The sequence below is a fragment of the Cynoglossus semilaevis genome, chromosome 1, assembly GCF_000523025.1.
Source record: "Cynoglossus semilaevis isolate Cse_v1.0 chromosome 1, Cse_v1.0, whole genome shotgun sequence".
NCBI lineage: Eukaryota > Metazoa > Chordata > Actinopteri > Pleuronectiformes > Cynoglossidae > Cynoglossus > Cynoglossus semilaevis.
This window is the reverse complement of record NC_024307.1, coordinates 4,348,118-4,365,590: the sequence shown is the minus strand read 5'-3', so window position 1 is coordinate 4,365,590 and position 17,473 is coordinate 4,348,118. Positions and strand designations below refer to the sequence as shown.

At 42.1% G+C, this 17,473-nt stretch overlaps 3 protein-coding genes across 3 annotated transcripts in view; 2 read left to right on the top strand and 1 right to left on the bottom strand.

Moving 5' to 3' along the window:
- The window catches only part of zfyve19 (zinc finger, FYVE domain containing 19), a 23,772-nt gene extending 19,345 nt beyond the window's left edge, over positions 1-4,427 (bottom strand). Inside the window, exons 1-10 of the mRNA XM_008325181.3 lie at positions 4,221-4,427; positions 3,554-3,675; positions 3,412-3,465; positions 3,195-3,334; positions 2,727-2,869; positions 2,480-2,588; positions 1,890-2,093; positions 1,386-1,462; positions 291-380; positions 35-198 (exon numbers count right to left, since the gene is read on the bottom strand). Coding sequence (XP_008323403.1) covers positions 35-198; positions 291-380; positions 1,386-1,462; positions 1,890-2,093; positions 2,480-2,588; positions 2,727-2,869; positions 3,195-3,334; positions 3,412-3,465; positions 3,554-3,675; positions 4,221-4,274 — 1,157 coding nt within the window. The 5' untranslated portion in view covers positions 4,275-4,427. The remainder of the gene's footprint in view (positions 1-34; positions 199-290; positions 381-1,385; positions 1,463-1,889; positions 2,094-2,479; positions 2,589-2,726; positions 2,870-3,194; positions 3,335-3,411; positions 3,466-3,553; positions 3,676-4,220) is intronic.
- A 48-nt stretch (positions 4,428-4,475) lies between these two features.
- Positions 4,476-7,654, top strand: bub1bb (BUB1 mitotic checkpoint serine/threonine kinase Bb). The gene is made up of 9 exons (XM_008325064.3): positions 4,476-4,619; positions 5,222-5,395; positions 5,511-5,570; positions 5,666-5,810; positions 5,892-6,088; positions 6,172-6,338; positions 6,457-6,650; positions 6,746-6,846; positions 6,951-7,654. Exons 2-9 carry the CDS (start codon positions 5,253-5,255, stop codon positions 7,204-7,206), a joined length of 1,263 nt encoding a protein of 420 aa, XP_008323286.1. The 5' UTR covers positions 4,476-4,619; positions 5,222-5,252; the 3' UTR covers positions 7,207-7,654.
- Positions 7,655-14,683: 7,029 nt separating this feature from the next.
- pak6 (p21 (RAC1) activated kinase 6) overlaps positions 14,684-17,473 on the top strand; it is a 24,505-nt gene continuing 21,715 nt past the window's right edge. Inside the window, exon 1 of the mRNA XM_008328282.3 lies at positions 14,684-15,350. The gene's annotated coding sequence lies outside the window, so the exon portion shown is untranslated. The remainder of the gene's footprint in view (positions 15,351-17,473) is intronic.

Below are 17,473 nucleotides of genomic sequence, written 5' to 3'. Positions count from 1 at the left end.
TGTCGCGCAGCCTTTTCTGTACGTGTGAAAGTACCTGAAGCAGCGGTTGCAGTAAAGGTCGCCGTCGCAGGTGTAGCAGCGGAGCGCGGCGTCTTGGTTACAGATGCAGCACCACGGGAGTTCGTCCTCGTCACTGTCCGACGCCTGATTTGACACAGCAGTCGCCGGAATCCTGCTCTTGGCTGCTGGAGCCGAGTTCTTAAAAACACATCGACATCAAATAAATAAAAAAATAAATGCTGAGACAAGTTCGTGGTTGGTTTCGCTCTGTGACGTCTGCGGATCGGTACCAGTTTCTTGGAGTTCTTTGCTGCGTTCCTTGGTGCTTCTACGGGGATGTTGTAGCCACTGGCCTCATCCAGGGTACTTTCTTCAGACAGCTAGGAAAAAAAGAAAAGAAAAAAAGGGAAATGTTTCTAACATGTCTGACACTGTAATTACATTTAGTGATATACTGTGTTCCCTCTCTATATTGCGGTTCTCCTTTCGCTCCCTCAGTACATACAGATTTTTTTTATTCCAAACTCACGAGTTTCACTATATTGTGATATTTTGCGGCCATTTTTTATTTTTTTATTTCCAATATTTGATTTATTTTATAACCGGCATATAAATGTGTGGGAAAGGGTAATATAGTCTAGGGTTGGTAACAGTGTGGGGGAGGTTCGTGAAGGGTAAATATATATGTAAATAATATAGAGACTATCTCGACCTCTACTTTTTTTTCGGATTTTCCCTTTTCGTGGTTGGTCTTGGAACGCAACTTCCACGACAGGAGAGGGATCAGTGTAACCCAAATTCACAAATTCATTTGCATTATTTTACATTAAATTAGAATGAAGACAATCCTCCCAGGAAACATAACATGGGAAAAGGGAGAGAAATATACACACAGTCACTACTATATTGAGCTTATGTTAACGTTACCAAGTGGAGCAGAAATAACTTCAATATCAAGGATGAAACCAAATCAGATCACACACTGAGCAAGCATTTTGGCAACGGAGGGACGAATAAAACTGCCTTTTAACAGAAAAAAAAAATTACAGCAGCTCCAAAATCAGTGTTTGACCATCTGCCTCGGCACAGGACGAAAGAGGAAAACGGGGGAGACAGCAGAGAGGAGAATTAGGAGAGAGAAGAGAGGGAGGGAGGGAGAAAATGCAGTACAGCCGGTACTTGGTTGTAGGAACAACTTCAGCAGTGGTATTAGATGGAACAGCAGTTACGCTGAGTCAGGTTTTAGTAATTATAAATACCATCATTAATGATGACAGCACTAGTGCCTCGTAATACGAAAACACAATAGTCATTCTGTTAACATGCCTTAACACAGTAACAGCCACGCCCATAAATTATAATAATAATAATTTTTGACTGCACACCTGCTTCAACACTCTCCTCACAGCTTCCTCCTCCGTCTCCTCTTCACTGTCAGGATGCTGGAACTCTGCCGCGGTGACTGGAAATGACATAAGGAACAAAAATGACTTTTTTTCCAAACATCTCTCACAGACACAACGGTTTAAAATAAATCAGCAAGAAATGCAACTTCTGAAATGCAATGAAGCAGTCATTCTGTCAGGATGATCCTCTCTGCCTGTATTTCCACCTCTGGGCATTTACCAGTCCACGAAGACTGACATTTTGACATGATTATACCAGAACATTAGCCATTTCATGGATACATTTATTTCCTACCCAGCTGCTGCAGGTAAGTGAAGCAGAGGTGGCGCTACAACACACTAAAAAAAATCACACACCCTATTCATTCATTACAGAGGTTGTATTTGTCGTTCCAAGAATCTTTACGGTACATAATAAATAAAGATAAGAAAGGTTTGTTGTTCACACAAAACAAAAGTCAGTCAAAGATGTCTGCTACACACCAGAGTCAGGATCCTGTCCCTTCAACTGAGCCAACCTTCTAGCCATTTGTAAAGTCTGGTCCTGGGAATTCTGCTCCCTCCTCAGCTGCTCGATGGCCTCCTCCAGCAGGTGGTCTTTCTGAGACTCCAGCTGCTTGTCTGTGTCCAAGTTCTCCTCTACATTATCACTTCCTTTGTTAAGATCGTTCGTGTGACCCTCAACATCTGCAGGAGGAAAGACAGACATGACCACGTTTGCTCATACAGTACATATATATATACATATAAACATAGGTCAGGCATGGGCAAACTAAGGCCCGGGGGCCAGATACGGCCTGTTCAGCTTTTTTATCCGGCCCACCAAACTTTTCTAAATTATATAATTATTTATATTATTTATATAATTATTTAAATGACTTATATTACCTGCCAACTCCTCTAAGCTACAAGACAGAAACGTAGACCCTTGTGAGAAAATTTTTCTCTTGACTTTTTTCAAGGCCCTTATTTACAGTTATTGAATTTAAGACCTTTCCAGGTTTTGAAGAGGCCCAGGTTCCCTGTATTAACTGTGTCTTGATTACACTTTAACCTGAAGAAGCAGATCTTACTGCACTCTGTATTTTCATGTTGGTCGTCAATAGCAACTTCCTCTGTCATCTGACTGAGCAGATCATTGGCCTGTTCCGTCTGACTCCTGTTATCTGGAGGTCGGTGCAACTGCAACAGGAAGTAGATAAGAAAATTATTTTTTGGTTGGCAGCAAACAGAGTTTCCGTTTAAACCAAACCAAACCAAACGCACAAACACATTCAAACAAGAGGAGATGCACGAATGTAGACAAATGATTTATCTCACAGGTTTAGGGGCTTGAGATGGTGGAGAAAGACCCCGCAGAGCTGCCAAACGATCCTCCATCTCTTCTGTGGAAGGCACTGGCTGACTGGGAGTTTTCAGGGCAGCCAGGCGAGACTCCAGTTCTTTCTCGGATGGGATAGACTCTGAAGAAGAGGAGGGAAGGATTCAACACATACAAGTATTCTTACCTGTGTCGTTGACGGACAGGAGTTTTTCTAAACCAGTGGTTCTCAAACTGTGGTAGACATACCACTAGTGGCACACGAGTGCTCTCTAGTGGTACGTGGGGAAAATTCATTTTTTCACATTTACATTTTCAATTGAATAATAGGCAAGGCCTACGCTGCTATATTCTAACGTTGGTCATCATGGTGGTACTCAGAGAGATCAACGTTTTCTCAGGTGGTACAGAGGATAAAAAGTTGGAGAACCACTGTTCTAAACCATAGGAAAAAATGGTTTAATTACTTGGTGCGGTTCCATCTTTCAGCTTCTGAAGTCTAGCAGCGATGGCCTGGTCTTCTTTACTCAGACCCTTCACTGGCATCTGTCCTGCTTTGCTCTGTGTCGCCTGCCCCTGCTGTTTGGCTTCATATGCAGCAACACGTCTAGGAAACAAAGGCAGCCTTCAGATATGATGTCACTCTTGTATTGACACTGTATTAATAGAATATTTTATACTGACTTTTTGTAGTTTTCTGGTGGAGACCATTTTCCAGCACTGGTTTGAGGCTCGCCACTAAAAAAAAAAGCAAATTTGAGTTTTTAGTTCTGTGCTTTTTAAATGTGTCATTAGTATTTGTCCAAAAGCAGAGTTCAAAATTTACCTTGTCAAACTGCCATGGCACTGTTTACACACCTTCTGTTGGGCGGCGCCCCAGCGAGGGACGGTAGCAGTGAAAGTCAAACAGCTGGAGCAGAAGGAGCGACCGCAGTTCTTACAGCCCAGCTAGTTTGACATAAGGTAAAATGAGTATTACAGGAAAATTTCCAGGACATATTTTTATGCAAAAGGTGGCGTGTATCAATTTGGCGACTGACTAGTTCTAGTCTAACTTGTATAGAAATTACTTGTGTAGAAATCTCATCTCATCAACAGAGCTTCTCATCAACAGAGCTTCTACAAATCTAATACATTTGGAAGGAATGTTAGACTATAAATATTTTGTAGAAATGTATAGTACACATTGGAATATAATACAAAAATATTAAAGACATCATCATTTTCTGAATAAAAAGTATTTCTAAAAATGTTCTAATTGCAATAACTAAGACTTTCAGTAATGCGTCCTGTACCACTGTCTCCAACCAACATTTCATAGCAAAAAAACCCTTTTTTCTTACAGTGTACCATGGTCACTTCACGCCCCACGTATATGTATATATATATGTAAATAATAGATTCCCCGGGTTCATTTGACGTCACATGGGCGGTTAACTAAAAAGTAGTAAAATCCTGTTTCTGGTCTCTGTGGTTGATGTGTCTTTGCTTACCTCCTTCTTAAAAAGACTGAACTTTGATGCACAACAAAAACAACGGTTGTCCATGTTTGTCCGTAAGTGCAGTCAACAGCCCGCCATTTAAAAATACATCCGTTACGCTACAGTTTAATAGCGTTTAAAAATAAAAATCATTGATAACGAAATAAAAGCATTTATTGGCCTGTTTACTAAACGCCGATTGAAACTGTAGTCGAAACCCGGAACAATTCCCAAACATACGATGTGACGTAGAAAGACGTTTTCCGGCTTTCGTGTCATCCAATCAGGTTTCTCCAAACTGTCTGCCGGCCTTGTTCAAAACATAAACGGCAGCTCGTCTCTGTTCGTGTTGCATTTTTTTTTAGAAAACACTATAATCGTCTGGAAAAGCATTGGAGTATCGTTAAATTGGTATGGAACATGGATTTATTTCAGTTTTGTTAACAAAATCGAACAAATAATTGTTATTTCAGATAACAACGACGCGGTCAAGTTAAAAAAGTGCTGTTGTGTTAGCTTGCTTGTTTCTGTCGTTGGCTGCCCCGTGGTAATGGTAAAGAATCGTTTTGTAGAATACAGAATTAAGCCAGAGTTTTATTTGTTATCGGAATTATTACTGTAAAAGACAACCCGAATAAAATTTAAAAGGTTAAACTCCTCTCCTATGTAGTTCATATTCATCTTTGTATTAATATCTGGGTTGACTACCTGCTGTTAACGACTGATAGCTGTCATGTACGTGAAACTGTGACGTACCAATACCTAATGCAAAAGGTAAAATGTTTCATTATGACAAACATACGGTTTAATTTAGTTTTAGAGCTCGAGCTATTAACTTATGTAATGTAATTTTTTTTTTATTTGTTCTGGTCCTCATTCTGACCACTACTCTAATTGTGTTGACCAGAAAAGTTTCTTTTTTTTATTTCTTACCAAAAATATCCACCCAAACAGAGGTTCTGGGTCTGGTACTTTTCTTCCTGGATTAAAATGTTTTGTTTTGTTTTTTTCAGTTTGTAGGTTTCTACTTGTTTGATTTTCACAATGGCCGAAGGTGGAGAAGTAGAATGGGAGCTGAGCAAAGAAAACATCCAGCCACTGAGACGAGGTCGAGCAGTGTCAGCCTTAAACCAGGCTCTATCTCAACAGCAAGATGGACTGAGCGCCGTCGTCCACCAACAGCGACAGTACGTGAAGTGTATTTAGCATTTAGATTTAAGTGACAGCAGCTTTTTTAAAAATCAAATTTATGATAAATATATAATAATACCATTTATGGAGAATGTGTGGCTTTTCCCTTAGGGAGTTTGAGTCTGAGCTGCGAATGTATGATGGCGATGATCCTCTCGATGTTTGGGATCGGTGAGTAAATTATGAAAATGAGAGCGTAGCAAAATGTGTTGCTGTGTAAGAGTAGAGTTTTATCTGTGATACTCAAATGGTTCTGTCATTATCAGGTATATAAAATGGACCGAGCAAACGTTCCCTCAGGGAGGAAAGGAGAGCAACCTCGCCACGCTGTTGGAGCGAGTCGTGACAAAATTCAAAGATGAAAAGAAATATTTCGCAGACTCCCGCTTTGTTGACCTATGGATCAAATTTGTATGTATTGATTAAACCCTTTCTTTTCTTTTACTTAAAGTAAAAAAATTAAATCCTTACTTTTCATTCGTGTGTCCGCAGGCAGAGAGCTGCAGTGAGCCACTCGACGTTTATCGCTACATGCAAGCGCATGGGGTTGGAGTCAAACAGGCCTCTTTTTACATTGCTTGGTCTGAGGAGTATGAGAATCGAGGCAACAATCTCAAAGCTGACCAGGTCTTTCAGGAAGGATTAAGACAGCACGCAGAGCCACACGAGAAGCTACTGCAGTTTCACAGGTATGGCTCGGTCAAGTACACTCAGAATTAAATCAGTTAATATTCCATGAAAAGAATGTAATTTATCTCTGTATTTTCTTTAGAGCTCTGCAAGCACGAGTTTCCCGGCAGGTGATGATGAATGTTGATCAGGAGGAGAGCGATGATGATGACGACAAAGAGCAGGAGAGAATTTCTCTGGCTGACCTCAAACACCGAGGGAAAAAGAAGACAGTTGCCCCCATCATCAGAACCAAACATGCAATGAGAAGTTAGCACATGAACCTCAAACCCGACAGACTTTTTTTAACAGTGTCTCTGGACCTTTGAATGCTATTTCATACACAGAATTTAAATAATACTGATATGCTGGTGCTTTACATTGACAGATATCACTGGAGGCCTTCAATCTCACGGTGGGGCTGCTATTGGCAGCGCGTCAAACAACGTGTTGGTGGTCTTTGATGAAAACAGGACTCCCAGTGCTGGGTCATCAGAACCCAGGGTGGAGTCATGGATGGCACCTCCCACATCCAAGGCCAAGGAAAACGAGCAGAAAACGGAGAGATGGTGTGACGTCAAGGTGCGACAAATACAGACATTACTCACTTGTTAAAAAACATGCAGTACAATAATAGAAAAAATACATAATTCTTGTGTTAACCACTTCTTCTGCAGATGCCCCAGAAGTCTAAATTTGGCCATGTCGTTATGGCGCCACCTCCTCCCAAACCAACTTTTCAGCCGTTTGTGGAGGAGTCGGATCAACTTCCAACAATGTGAGTGGAATGAGTTGACCGTTACTGCCAAATATTCAGTTTGCGTTACACAGTGAAGCGGAAATGAAAAATAATTGACACACAAGTGTTGTTGACTTCTCCAGGACTCCGTGCAAGATCAACCCAGCGGTGAACACGGTTCTATCGGCACGTAAGCCGTGCAGAGAGGAAACTCCTCTGAAGAGACTCCAGGAGAGTCACCTGCAGCAGCAGCAGGCCGAGTCCACCAAGGAGCAGAGCATGTACTGCAAAGAACTGCTGCTCAGCGGCGCCTCCGAGTTCTGCTTTGAAGAACTGCGTGCCCAACGCTATTTCAAAAAGATGGTCAAAGAACGAGCTGCCGCCAGTGCTTCAAGCTGATCTTTTTGTCAACGGCTTCGTGTTCCAGATTTCAACCACATGTATGAATGTTTAGCTTCTGTGTCGCATGTTGTCCTTTTGTAAATATTTTGTTGACGGAGACACAGTTACACGAAAAGACTAAAGGGTTGATAGTTAAATAACGAAATAAAGAGTTGCTCTTTTAGTAGTTATTCCATTAAAGCAACAACATTCACAAATCTCTTCATTAATTGGTAACAGTAACAAAAAAAATTTCCAATAAAATGTTCAATGTACTTATGTTGTACAACATATTTTAGAACTTAGTTTTGACTGTATTTGTACTGTACTGTATGTGTGAGTTCTTTTGTAAATACCTAAGACTTTTTTGTTGTTTTCTATTTTATGTAGAATTTGAGTGATTTTTTTTTTTCTTCAATTGTTCACATGACCTGTGCTGCACATTGGCTTTTACCAGATTCCACATCAGACAACTGAAGGCTTTGGTGGAGGAGGTGGAATGAGCTTTACTGTATGTCACTGTCTGGGAAAAAAAAAAAAAAATTCCTTCCCTAGGCCTTGTGTCATCAATGTTCAATAAACCTGTTAAAATGTCCAGCTGATGACTTGTGGGGCTGTGAATTTTTTTCCCCTTCCAGACTTAAGGGTATTGAAATAATGCACCGTCAGCAGAAGGCAGAGAGTAAATTGTATTCCTGGTAATGGTGGTTGGATTACTAATGGGGCGAGAAAACAGTTTAGTGCTGAGTGTTATTTGTTGCTGCAGTTTCTACCGTCAGCACTGTCTGCCAGGAGTGAAAATAAACTGCATTCCAATCGTCATAAACGTCACTATCACTGCTGCTTATTTTAACGAGTCGTCTTAATTGAAGTCGAGACACTTTGGGTTTTTAGGGAGTACCAACACTTACCAGGTCCAAGTATTTTTACGAACTTAACCCAAAATCTGCTTGGATGATTGTTAATCACTGCACCAGTGGCTTGCTGACTTAAGTGTTGTGAGTAAAGCTAATGTGTTGTGATGATGGGATGGCATCCACTCACAGGCACCTCGCAGAGCAGACACTGATGAATGACAGAAGGAAAGGTGGTTGGCTCATTAGCAAGTGAAATCCGACCTTTGCAGCTGTGGGCAAAAAAAAAAAAAAACTGAACTCAGTAACTCCCCGGAGGCTGCTATTCTGATAATGTACTGAAGGGGGTGTCCAGACTTTTTCACAAGGCAAGATTTGATGATGTATAAATAACTGAGAGCCAACTGTTCTCCCTTTGTTGCTGAAGACTACAATACATTTGCATAAGGATGCGCAGTATTCGACACTACTTTGGCAAAATAAATCTTTTGTTTAATTAGCATTGCTAATTCAATTTAGGGCGCTTAGATTTGGATGGGTTTTCTGCACTATTTAAAATAAAGACAAATAGAGAACTGGAAAGTACATTAAGGAATATTCCTTTTTTGTAGAAAGAAACTACAAAAATATTCACTTTAATATTTAGTAAGCCCAGTGTAGAGGTATAGACAAAAATGTCACAAATAGTATGTTCAATTAAACATATTTAATTGACTTAGTGTGAAACCTGGGCCTATTTAGTTGAACACAACTCAGATATATACTTGCAGGAACTGAAGAAAGACACACATCTAGATCTTTTTCAACAGCTTTTACTACCTCTTTTTTTTAGTTTACAGTCTACAACCGTCTAATGCCACCTAGTGGAAGAGTGTTTAATCGTTCTGCCTTTTACTGTCACTAGACAAACAAAGAAATGTAGTAAATAAATAATGGTTTTCAGATTAAGATAAATTGTAGCCATAATAACGCCAATACAAAAGCAACGAATCCACGGCGCACAACTGAGCCACGGCTCCGACGTTTTGTATATAAATATCAACAACAATATAACACGATTACAACATTATTAAAAAGACAAAACGCACGTACTCACCGAACCTTCTGATTGGTTGTACACGAAATCAATCGTCCGCTCTTACCTTAAGGTGCGTTCAATGACTCTGTTGTAAAGATTATCCGTCAGTTTCAAGTCCTTTCTATCGTCGTCCGTGCTAACTTTGAATGTCCAGTGTGTCCTATCATATTTATCGCAAAAGTTGTGTTTTAATTTGTATTTTTAAGTTTGAATTCGTTTTAGGCAGAAACCGTCCGCCCGGAAGTAGCATTGGACACAGGGAAAACATAATTTTCGAACGTTCAAATCGCTAGTAGCAGTTAGCTCGACACAAGACCGTGTTCTTTCACCGTCCAATCAAATCATTCGAATCGCCAACGTAACTGTGCGCCAGGTAGAAGGCCTTGATATGACGGTCTAATGCCAACCCAAAATCTGATTGGTTAAAGAAACAACCCTTAGGTCTGACTACCTTTAACCTGGCAACACATGAGGCTGAAATATGATTGGCTAAAAAACAAAAAAAAACTTCGACTATAGATGTTTTGTTGTTCAGTTAGATAACCATCATTCACGTCTTTTTCGTGTTTTAGAGTTGTTCAGAAGTTATTTATGTAAATATAGAAAGAAAACAGAAAAGAAAGAAAAGAGAAAAGGAGTCGCGGATTCTTTTATTTTACTCCTTTTGGCGAGAAAATCAGAGAAAATTGTTTAAAAGATGTCCAAACAACTTTGGAATAAATGGAAGAACAGTGTTTTACTGAAGAGCACCTTTAATTAGCTGAACGTTATACCTTTGCCACATAAACCCTCTTGTATTTATTTGCCTCTTGTGGACCTGAGGCGGTACTCAGGCTGTGCCTGATGTACTGTGACTGTCTTACTGTTTAACATGGGAGGAACAGACTTTAATCTGCTGCTGGACATTTGCCAACTAAGATTTTCTCATCTTGTTTTTTTTTTTCTTCCCCCAACTGCCTACTTTAATTTTGGATTAGCACTTACAGCAGCTGGAATTCACTGATAAATGATGTGCCGCCCGATGCACTTCAGCCATAATAACACAACACAACAACATCGTAATGCATCCTGTGTAGCTCGGACTTATTAAAAGCCTGTCCCGTGAATGCAGACAGTCGGTGTCTGCATTAGAGGTTCAGACAGAAAATCCATAGATCTGTGTTATTGCTGTAAAACGACGGTAGAAGTCGGCCGCGCTTCCTGTGATGCACTGCAGACAGGCCCTCGGAGAAGAGCTTTTGTACCGAGCTGGAACGCTGATAGACAGGAACACTCAGGCTCCACGTGGGCCGTGTTTTACAGTCAGTGCTCTTAACCTATTTGCTTGGCTGGTGTTTACATGCACCACTTAACAGGAAGTCCTCCAGCCTTTACTTCACTCACAAGTTGCCACTGGAAATGTTACTTTTATGAACTCTTTGTGAAAGCAAGAGCTTATTTCTAAAATCACTAAACATTACATATACGGTACGTTAGTACGAGTTCTAGCCTAGTGTTTGTTAACCACAAAGCATGTAGTGCCGTCATTCTCCCCTGCAGAGGGTGCTATAAATGACATATTACTACCAGATCCATGAATTGAGTTTGATCTTTATCCAATTTTTGTTTTGTTTGTTTTCATTGTTGTTAATGTTATGTTTTTAATCATATCAATATTTTATCTTTTTTTTTTAATCAATTACTTGACATTTCAATCGACCCTGTTTGTATCCCAGACGACCCTACATGGGGTCACGGCCCCGAGGTTGAAAACACTGGTCTCTGTATTTGTTTAAGTTTTGTTACTGATCATTGTTTTTAATCTATCTTGGCTCATAGCCAGGATGTTTAATCGTTAGTTTATTCTGTTTACATCACAGAGCCAATAAACTGATTCAATATTTGCACCATTCACTTTCAGTACATTATACACTTACAAACAGAGGCGGGAGGTGGGGGCTAGGTTGCCTCAAACTGACCTCTTACTGTTCCACTGTCTTCCCCTCAAAAAAAAAAAAAAGATCAATTTCATAAACTGCAAATGCAGGGAAAATGCGAAAAAACTAAAACAAAAAACAAACACTTTGCAGAGTTATATTTCATTTCCAGGGACAGGTGGAATTTCATGACTCACATTACTGTAGAACAAAGATCAGCATGACTCGGTTTTATTTCTCTCTGCTCTTCTCACTCAAGGTTCAAATGGATTCACGGGTCATGTGGAAATGTCAGAGTTTTTTTTTTTTTTTTTTTACGAACTACTGCATTTGTATCAGCCGGGGCTGAGCCTTTACAGGGCTTACTGTAATCCCTCCAAAACAATGGAATGAATTGAAATGCAAATAATTAAGGCAGGTCACTTAAAGCGACCCCTGAGCTTTCTTATTAATGAAACAGTGATTTAGAACTCCTGTTGTCTTTTCACATTCTAGTTTTTCACCGACCATAGAAATAACCTCAAAGTTCTAAATAGATTGGATTCCGTTCTGTGGGACTCGTAGGTCGGACCCTCACCTTCAGCTCAAGTGACAGAGTCAAAGGCTGAGATAAAGGTTTCTCCATCTACAGAAGTAATAAGGTAACATAACTTGGCTCGGGAGGTCAGCAGCTGAGGTCAGCTTTCCTATACGTGACTGAAGTTCCTCCCGTTTGTTAGCTTGGCAGTGAGTCAGTGAGTTTTATGGGAGAAAATTGCAGAACCCTGACTTTCACTGCAGAACTGAGACCCGATTCACCATACAGTAAAAAAAAAAAAAAATGTGTCGACTCGTTCAAAGCCAGACACTTCAGTTTTTCAGGGTCTAGTTGCTCCGGCCTATTTGGAGATTCCTGGTTTTTACACAGTTTAACCTCTGTGGTGGCAACTGTTTCCAGAAAGGTTCATATTTGGCAACACGGCAATTCCCCAGCCTGGGATCAATAAAGTACATCTATCAATCCAACACATACATGGAGCGGTGGTTCTAAAGATAGGGGGCAAGCCCCGTAGAGGACAAGGAACAATTGGAGGGGGGACTGCAGCTGGATCGGGGGGGCGGGTCAGGAGCAGATAGATGGAGCGTTCGTGTGAACTAAGATAAAGGACATGTAAAAGTCATGCATAAAGGCTAAATGCTAAAAAAAAATCATTTTTTCCACCATCTATTGGGGAAACATGGGTATTGCAGGTAAAAGGCAGAAGTGTAATGATAATATAAATAAATTATTTGGAAAAGTTTATTGGGCCGGATTAAAAAGCTAAATGGGCCACATCTGGCCCCCCGGGCCTTAGTTTGCCCATGACGGAGCTACTGTAGACAGATGAACTAATATTTGTGCCACTGAGGAAAAGAATGCACTGTTTTTTCAACTGTATCTCCTTTGTTCAGTTCGAATTTCGCTGTACGTGTGTCGATCTGAAAGAACAGGACGAGGTCAGACTGACACGTCTTCTCCAGCTGCCAACGCTAACATTGTTATGCAGATCAGGAATGGAGGCCATTCCCACTCCAGCGTGTCTAACGTGTGTGAGAGCATCTCTCTTACATCAAACACCATGTAGGACACGTGTGTCCCAAATCTGACTGGCTGTGAGAGCTTTGTCTCTTTGGGTTGACCCTAATACATTTTCCTGCTCGGTGTCTGGTCTTAGCGGCGACATGAATTATTCAGGAAATGATTGTGGGGGGAGAAAAAAAGTGGAGGGAATGTTTGTTTTTTTTCCTTCGGTGGAATGATGTGAATATTGGAGCGGAGTCTACGGCAGCTCTGGGTCGTCGGTGCTTTTATCTCCTCCCCGTGGGTCACGGTGGTCTTCAAGTGTGTAGTCCTCACAGACGTAACCGCACACACCCTGTCCACACAGACATGTACAAGCAGGAACACACACGCACACATTCTCTCTCTCTCTCTCACAGGGAGGGTGAGCGAGAGAGAGAGAGGGAGAGAATTAACAAGCCCTCCTGCCATCTGCCATCCCTGACCCTGCCGCCGCTTGGATAATGCCTCTGAGTGAACAGCAGCACGGCGGTGTGTGAACGCCTCCTCATGTCACACACCATAACATGTAAAGGACGGCGAGGAGAAAAGATGAGCCAGAGGTAAAAGTATCCCAGGTGATGATGGGGCGTGGAGGAGCGCCTCTGTCTTAATGAGTCACAGGAAACCACACACACTGACACACACACTGACACACACACTGACACACTCATAAGGTGTGTTTCAAAGCAGGAAATCCATGCAAGTAACTTTAAGTAAACCCAAAATAGTTCCTGTTCTAGAAATAATGTCACACGGGAGTCAGTGAGCTGTTGGTTCGTAGCCTGAAGAGCACGTTGTCCTGACTGGTCGAGGAACTGGTCTGGTCAGCGGAGGAAGAAAAATGCAGCAATTTTGGTGTGTTTATGATGACTGGTCATAAATGGAATTTTTTTTTTTTTTTTTTGCACAATAGAGAAGTGTCAGAATCAAGTTTGGTGTGTCCGTCATCAGGGCTCTGTACTGCAGTAATCTGTACAGGTGCAGTAATACTTTGAGCGTAATCCGTTCCAGGACCGAGCTGGTAACTCAAGGACCGGTAATACCACACCATCATTGAAGATTCAAAATAAAACCTCTTTTAGACTTTTTTTTCTGTCAGTATCAGAGTCTGAATGACCTTTGACCTGTTGTTTTGAAACATTGACTGATTATCTTTGAATGAAAACAGTAAAGGGACATGACTGGATTCTTTTAGAATGAAGTAAATTAGTAAAACTGAAGTACATTTTTTCTTACTGTGTCCCACTGCAACCCGGTACCAAATAACCTACGGACCGGTACCGGCCCCCGCACCGGGGGTTGGGAACTCCTTCTTTAAATAACACAGTTTAAATTCAAGGAAATATTTCTTTGGGTGGCGAAGAGACGCAGTAATCAGGAAGTTGAGAAAAAAAAAATGAAAAAAAAAATTCCAAGAAAACTACTCCAAGAGTCTCTGTTTACAGCTACAGTAAAATAAATGTCAAATAATGTGGCTGTAAACTTCTGTAAATAAATAAATAAACTCAAAGGTCCTTCAGCTAATGCGCTAGTTCACTGCTGGTAGACATTTAGAGCGCGCGGTTTCCTCGTCTGTTTTTTTTTTTTTTTTGCTTCAGAATTGGGTCACTTCCTTCGTACTGCTCCAGGATACCGTTGGTCTGCTCCTGTTGGGTGGACGTCTATAAATAAACCTCCATGTTTGTAACAACATGGTCTGTTCAACGATCTTCCACCACTGGATCCTGTTAAAGACGGCGGTGGGAGCTGGAGCCGGTCCATCACATGACCACAGTATCTGCCATGTCAATGTACTCGAACTGATGGTGGAAAACCAAAGTACCCACGAGGTATTTGTAGTATTTTGTTGCCTGAACGGAAACAAAAAAACTCAAGTCAGCTGAACTCCTGGTTCTTCCGTTTCTGTTTTGGGAACCACCAGACTTCACTGTCTGATGAGAAAATAACAAATAAAAAAAAATAAAATCAATAAAAACTGGTTCTCAGTGGGGTTTTTTTTAACAACAAATACATGTATAACACTATCATAGAGGGAGGAGGCAGTGAAGAGGGGGAGTGATAAAGAGAGAGAGGGAGGGAGAGAGGGAGTGTGTGTTTGTGACTGGTGACTGTGTGTGTGTGTACGAGAGAGAGAGAGAAAGAGAGAGAGAGAGAGAGAATGGAAGGAGCTGCATGGGGCCGTCACATTCTCTCCTGCTGGATGCTGTCTTTCTTTCCTCTTCGTGGCTTTGTCCCTCCTCCTCCTCCTCCTCCTTCTTCGCCTCTTCTTCCTCCTCCTCCTCCTCCTGCTGCTGCTGCTGCTGCTGCTGCTCATTCACCTCAATCACCTCCTCTGTCCGGACGCACTGAGTGGCCGGCAGCAGGCGGCGGTGCTCGGCCACGGAACCGAGGATGATCCGGCCTCGACAAAGAGGCTTCAGATGATGGCAGCGTGCGCTCCTGCTCGTGCCTGGAGGGAGGAACGCGTCAGGCTTTCCCAGGCAAGCGGCAGCCTGCAGTGTGCCCTCCTCCTCCTCCTCTCGTCCTCTCCTCTTCCTCCTCCACACCGTCGTGTGTGTGACAGAGAGGGAAGCGTGTAGTGAGTGAGTGGATGTGTGTGAGTGTTGTATAAGAGAGAGTGTGTGTGTGTGTGTGAGTGAGTGTGTGTGTGTGTGTGTGAGTGTATTTACGCACTCCGGTCGTTTCCAGTTCTTCACGGAGGAGAGAGGCTCTCCTCTTCACCGGTCGCCAAGGTAAGAGGAGACACTATTTACCTCCCTCCCCCTCGTCCCCCCCTCGTTTGTATCTTAAGAAAAGCGAATCCTGATGAGAAAGAATCTTGAATTGTATTTTTTTTTTTTTTTACCTCTGTGAGGACCTGGTGGCGGAAAAGGCTTAACGTCATTGATAAACAGCGGGCTGTAGTGTGTGTAGCGACGGCGGGCATCAGCTGTGGTGGAGGAGGAGGAAGAGGAGGAGGAGGAGGACGAAGGAGGAGAAAGACTGAGAGCAGAATGCAGTGCAGCCTGGTGGTGCTGTGTGTGTGTTGGGGGGGGGGGGGGGGGGGGGGGTGTGAGGGGGTGAGTTTAACTAATGTTGTCATTAAACATTATTTGCTTCAAAGGAAGAATAACTTTTTGATTTGACGACAAATACTAGGACGCTTCACGTTATCACCTCCTGTCCTCAAACCCCACGTCCACTGTCTGTCCCCTCCGTCCTCTCACTGAGGCGTTCAGAGACAGCTGGGACTGTCTCTCTCTCTCTCTCTCCCTCTCTCTCTCTCTCTCAAAATGGTTCACGTTGTACAGACCGACTGTCTCACCCCCGTGGTCGTAGCAGGTGTTTTCTTTTTCTCTGCTCCTGTGATTGTTCTTTCCTGGGCTGTGAGGACGAGTTGACGTCGGCAGGACATCAACGTCAACTCTCCGGGCTTAAAATCAGGGTCACGGCCGGGATTAAGCCGTCAGTTGGGTTAGGCTAGGGCCGGTGGACGTCCCTATCCTCCGACAAAGTGTGTACCGAGTTCTCCTGCGATCGTCCTGGTTCAACTTGTGTGTCGGCGTTCAAAGTGTTGTTCAGGAGACGGATGGTCCAATGAGAGGAGACGGGTGTGACATGTTCACTGTCCTCAGTAAAACTGTACCGTCTCATACAGTCAGTTTGTCTCAGTGTGTGAGGTTTGAATGATCAAAGGTCACATGAGGCAACTGGACCTAGAAATGCTTGAACTGCTAACATTTTAGATACAGTGCTAACAAAGGGCTTTACTGTTGACTCAGCCATAAATGAATCCACTCAGAGAAACTTGACAGTCAGGGGGAATTTAATCGAACGGATTTGTGTATTTCTTTTGTGGTGACTTCAAAGTTAGCATCTGTTTCGCGCCCCCTCTTTCAGGGACAGTATTGTATGGTGATCACTTTAGCTACAGTACAAGGAGACGAGGTTCTGTGTCTCTAATTACTTCTTAGTACTGCATTAAATGGTGATACTTTGTGTGACTAGAGAAAAGAGATGCATTTTGTTTTGTCCCAATCTGATTTTTGGTAAGTGTGACTTGCCAAAACCGATTTCTGTCCATTCTGATTTCCTTCAATTTATGGCATATACAAAAAGAAAAAACATTTTTTTATTCTTTGACTAGCGATGTCCAATAGCTAATAGCAAATATCCGATATTGCCCAAACACTTAATTTCCGATTCCGATAAATACAAACATTTGCAGAGTACCACGGTAATGTGACAGTAATGACAATAAGTTACTTTCACTTTCACTTTAAAACTACTTTTAGGTCACATCATCTGGGCGAAACCCAGTCGTTGCGTTATCGGGTTTTCATTATCGGAGAAAAGACAGATAAAAGTTCTGACCTAATATATATGACATAATTATGGACATTCCTACTTATGGCTGTAATAATGAAACATTTCCCACAATCTGACCTCAACCACAGGTTCTCTTCAGGTCAACAAAACACTGTTCTCGGTGACTGAATGAGGAAATAAATGAAAATGGTTTAATAACAAGCCTCCGGTCACTAGGTGGCAGCAACTCATACAGTGGTTTGTACAGATGAAAATGTACATGTTATCACGTTCTCAATAGTATTTCAATTCACAGGGGTGTGGGTCTGGGGGGGCAGGAGGGAGGGCCAGGGCTGAACACATTTCTGTCCTTAGGGGGCGCCATGACAGAAACTAATTGAGAACCACCGATTTAGACAAAGAAAACTTGTCAGCTATGGTGTCGGCTGCTGCCCCCTGTCTGGGTTTTCTTCTGTTGGTTTCACAGGTTTTAGGATGACGTAATGAAGGAGCTGAAATGACCGGGTATTTGTTTGTATCTCATTGAAATTCATAGAAGATAAGGAGG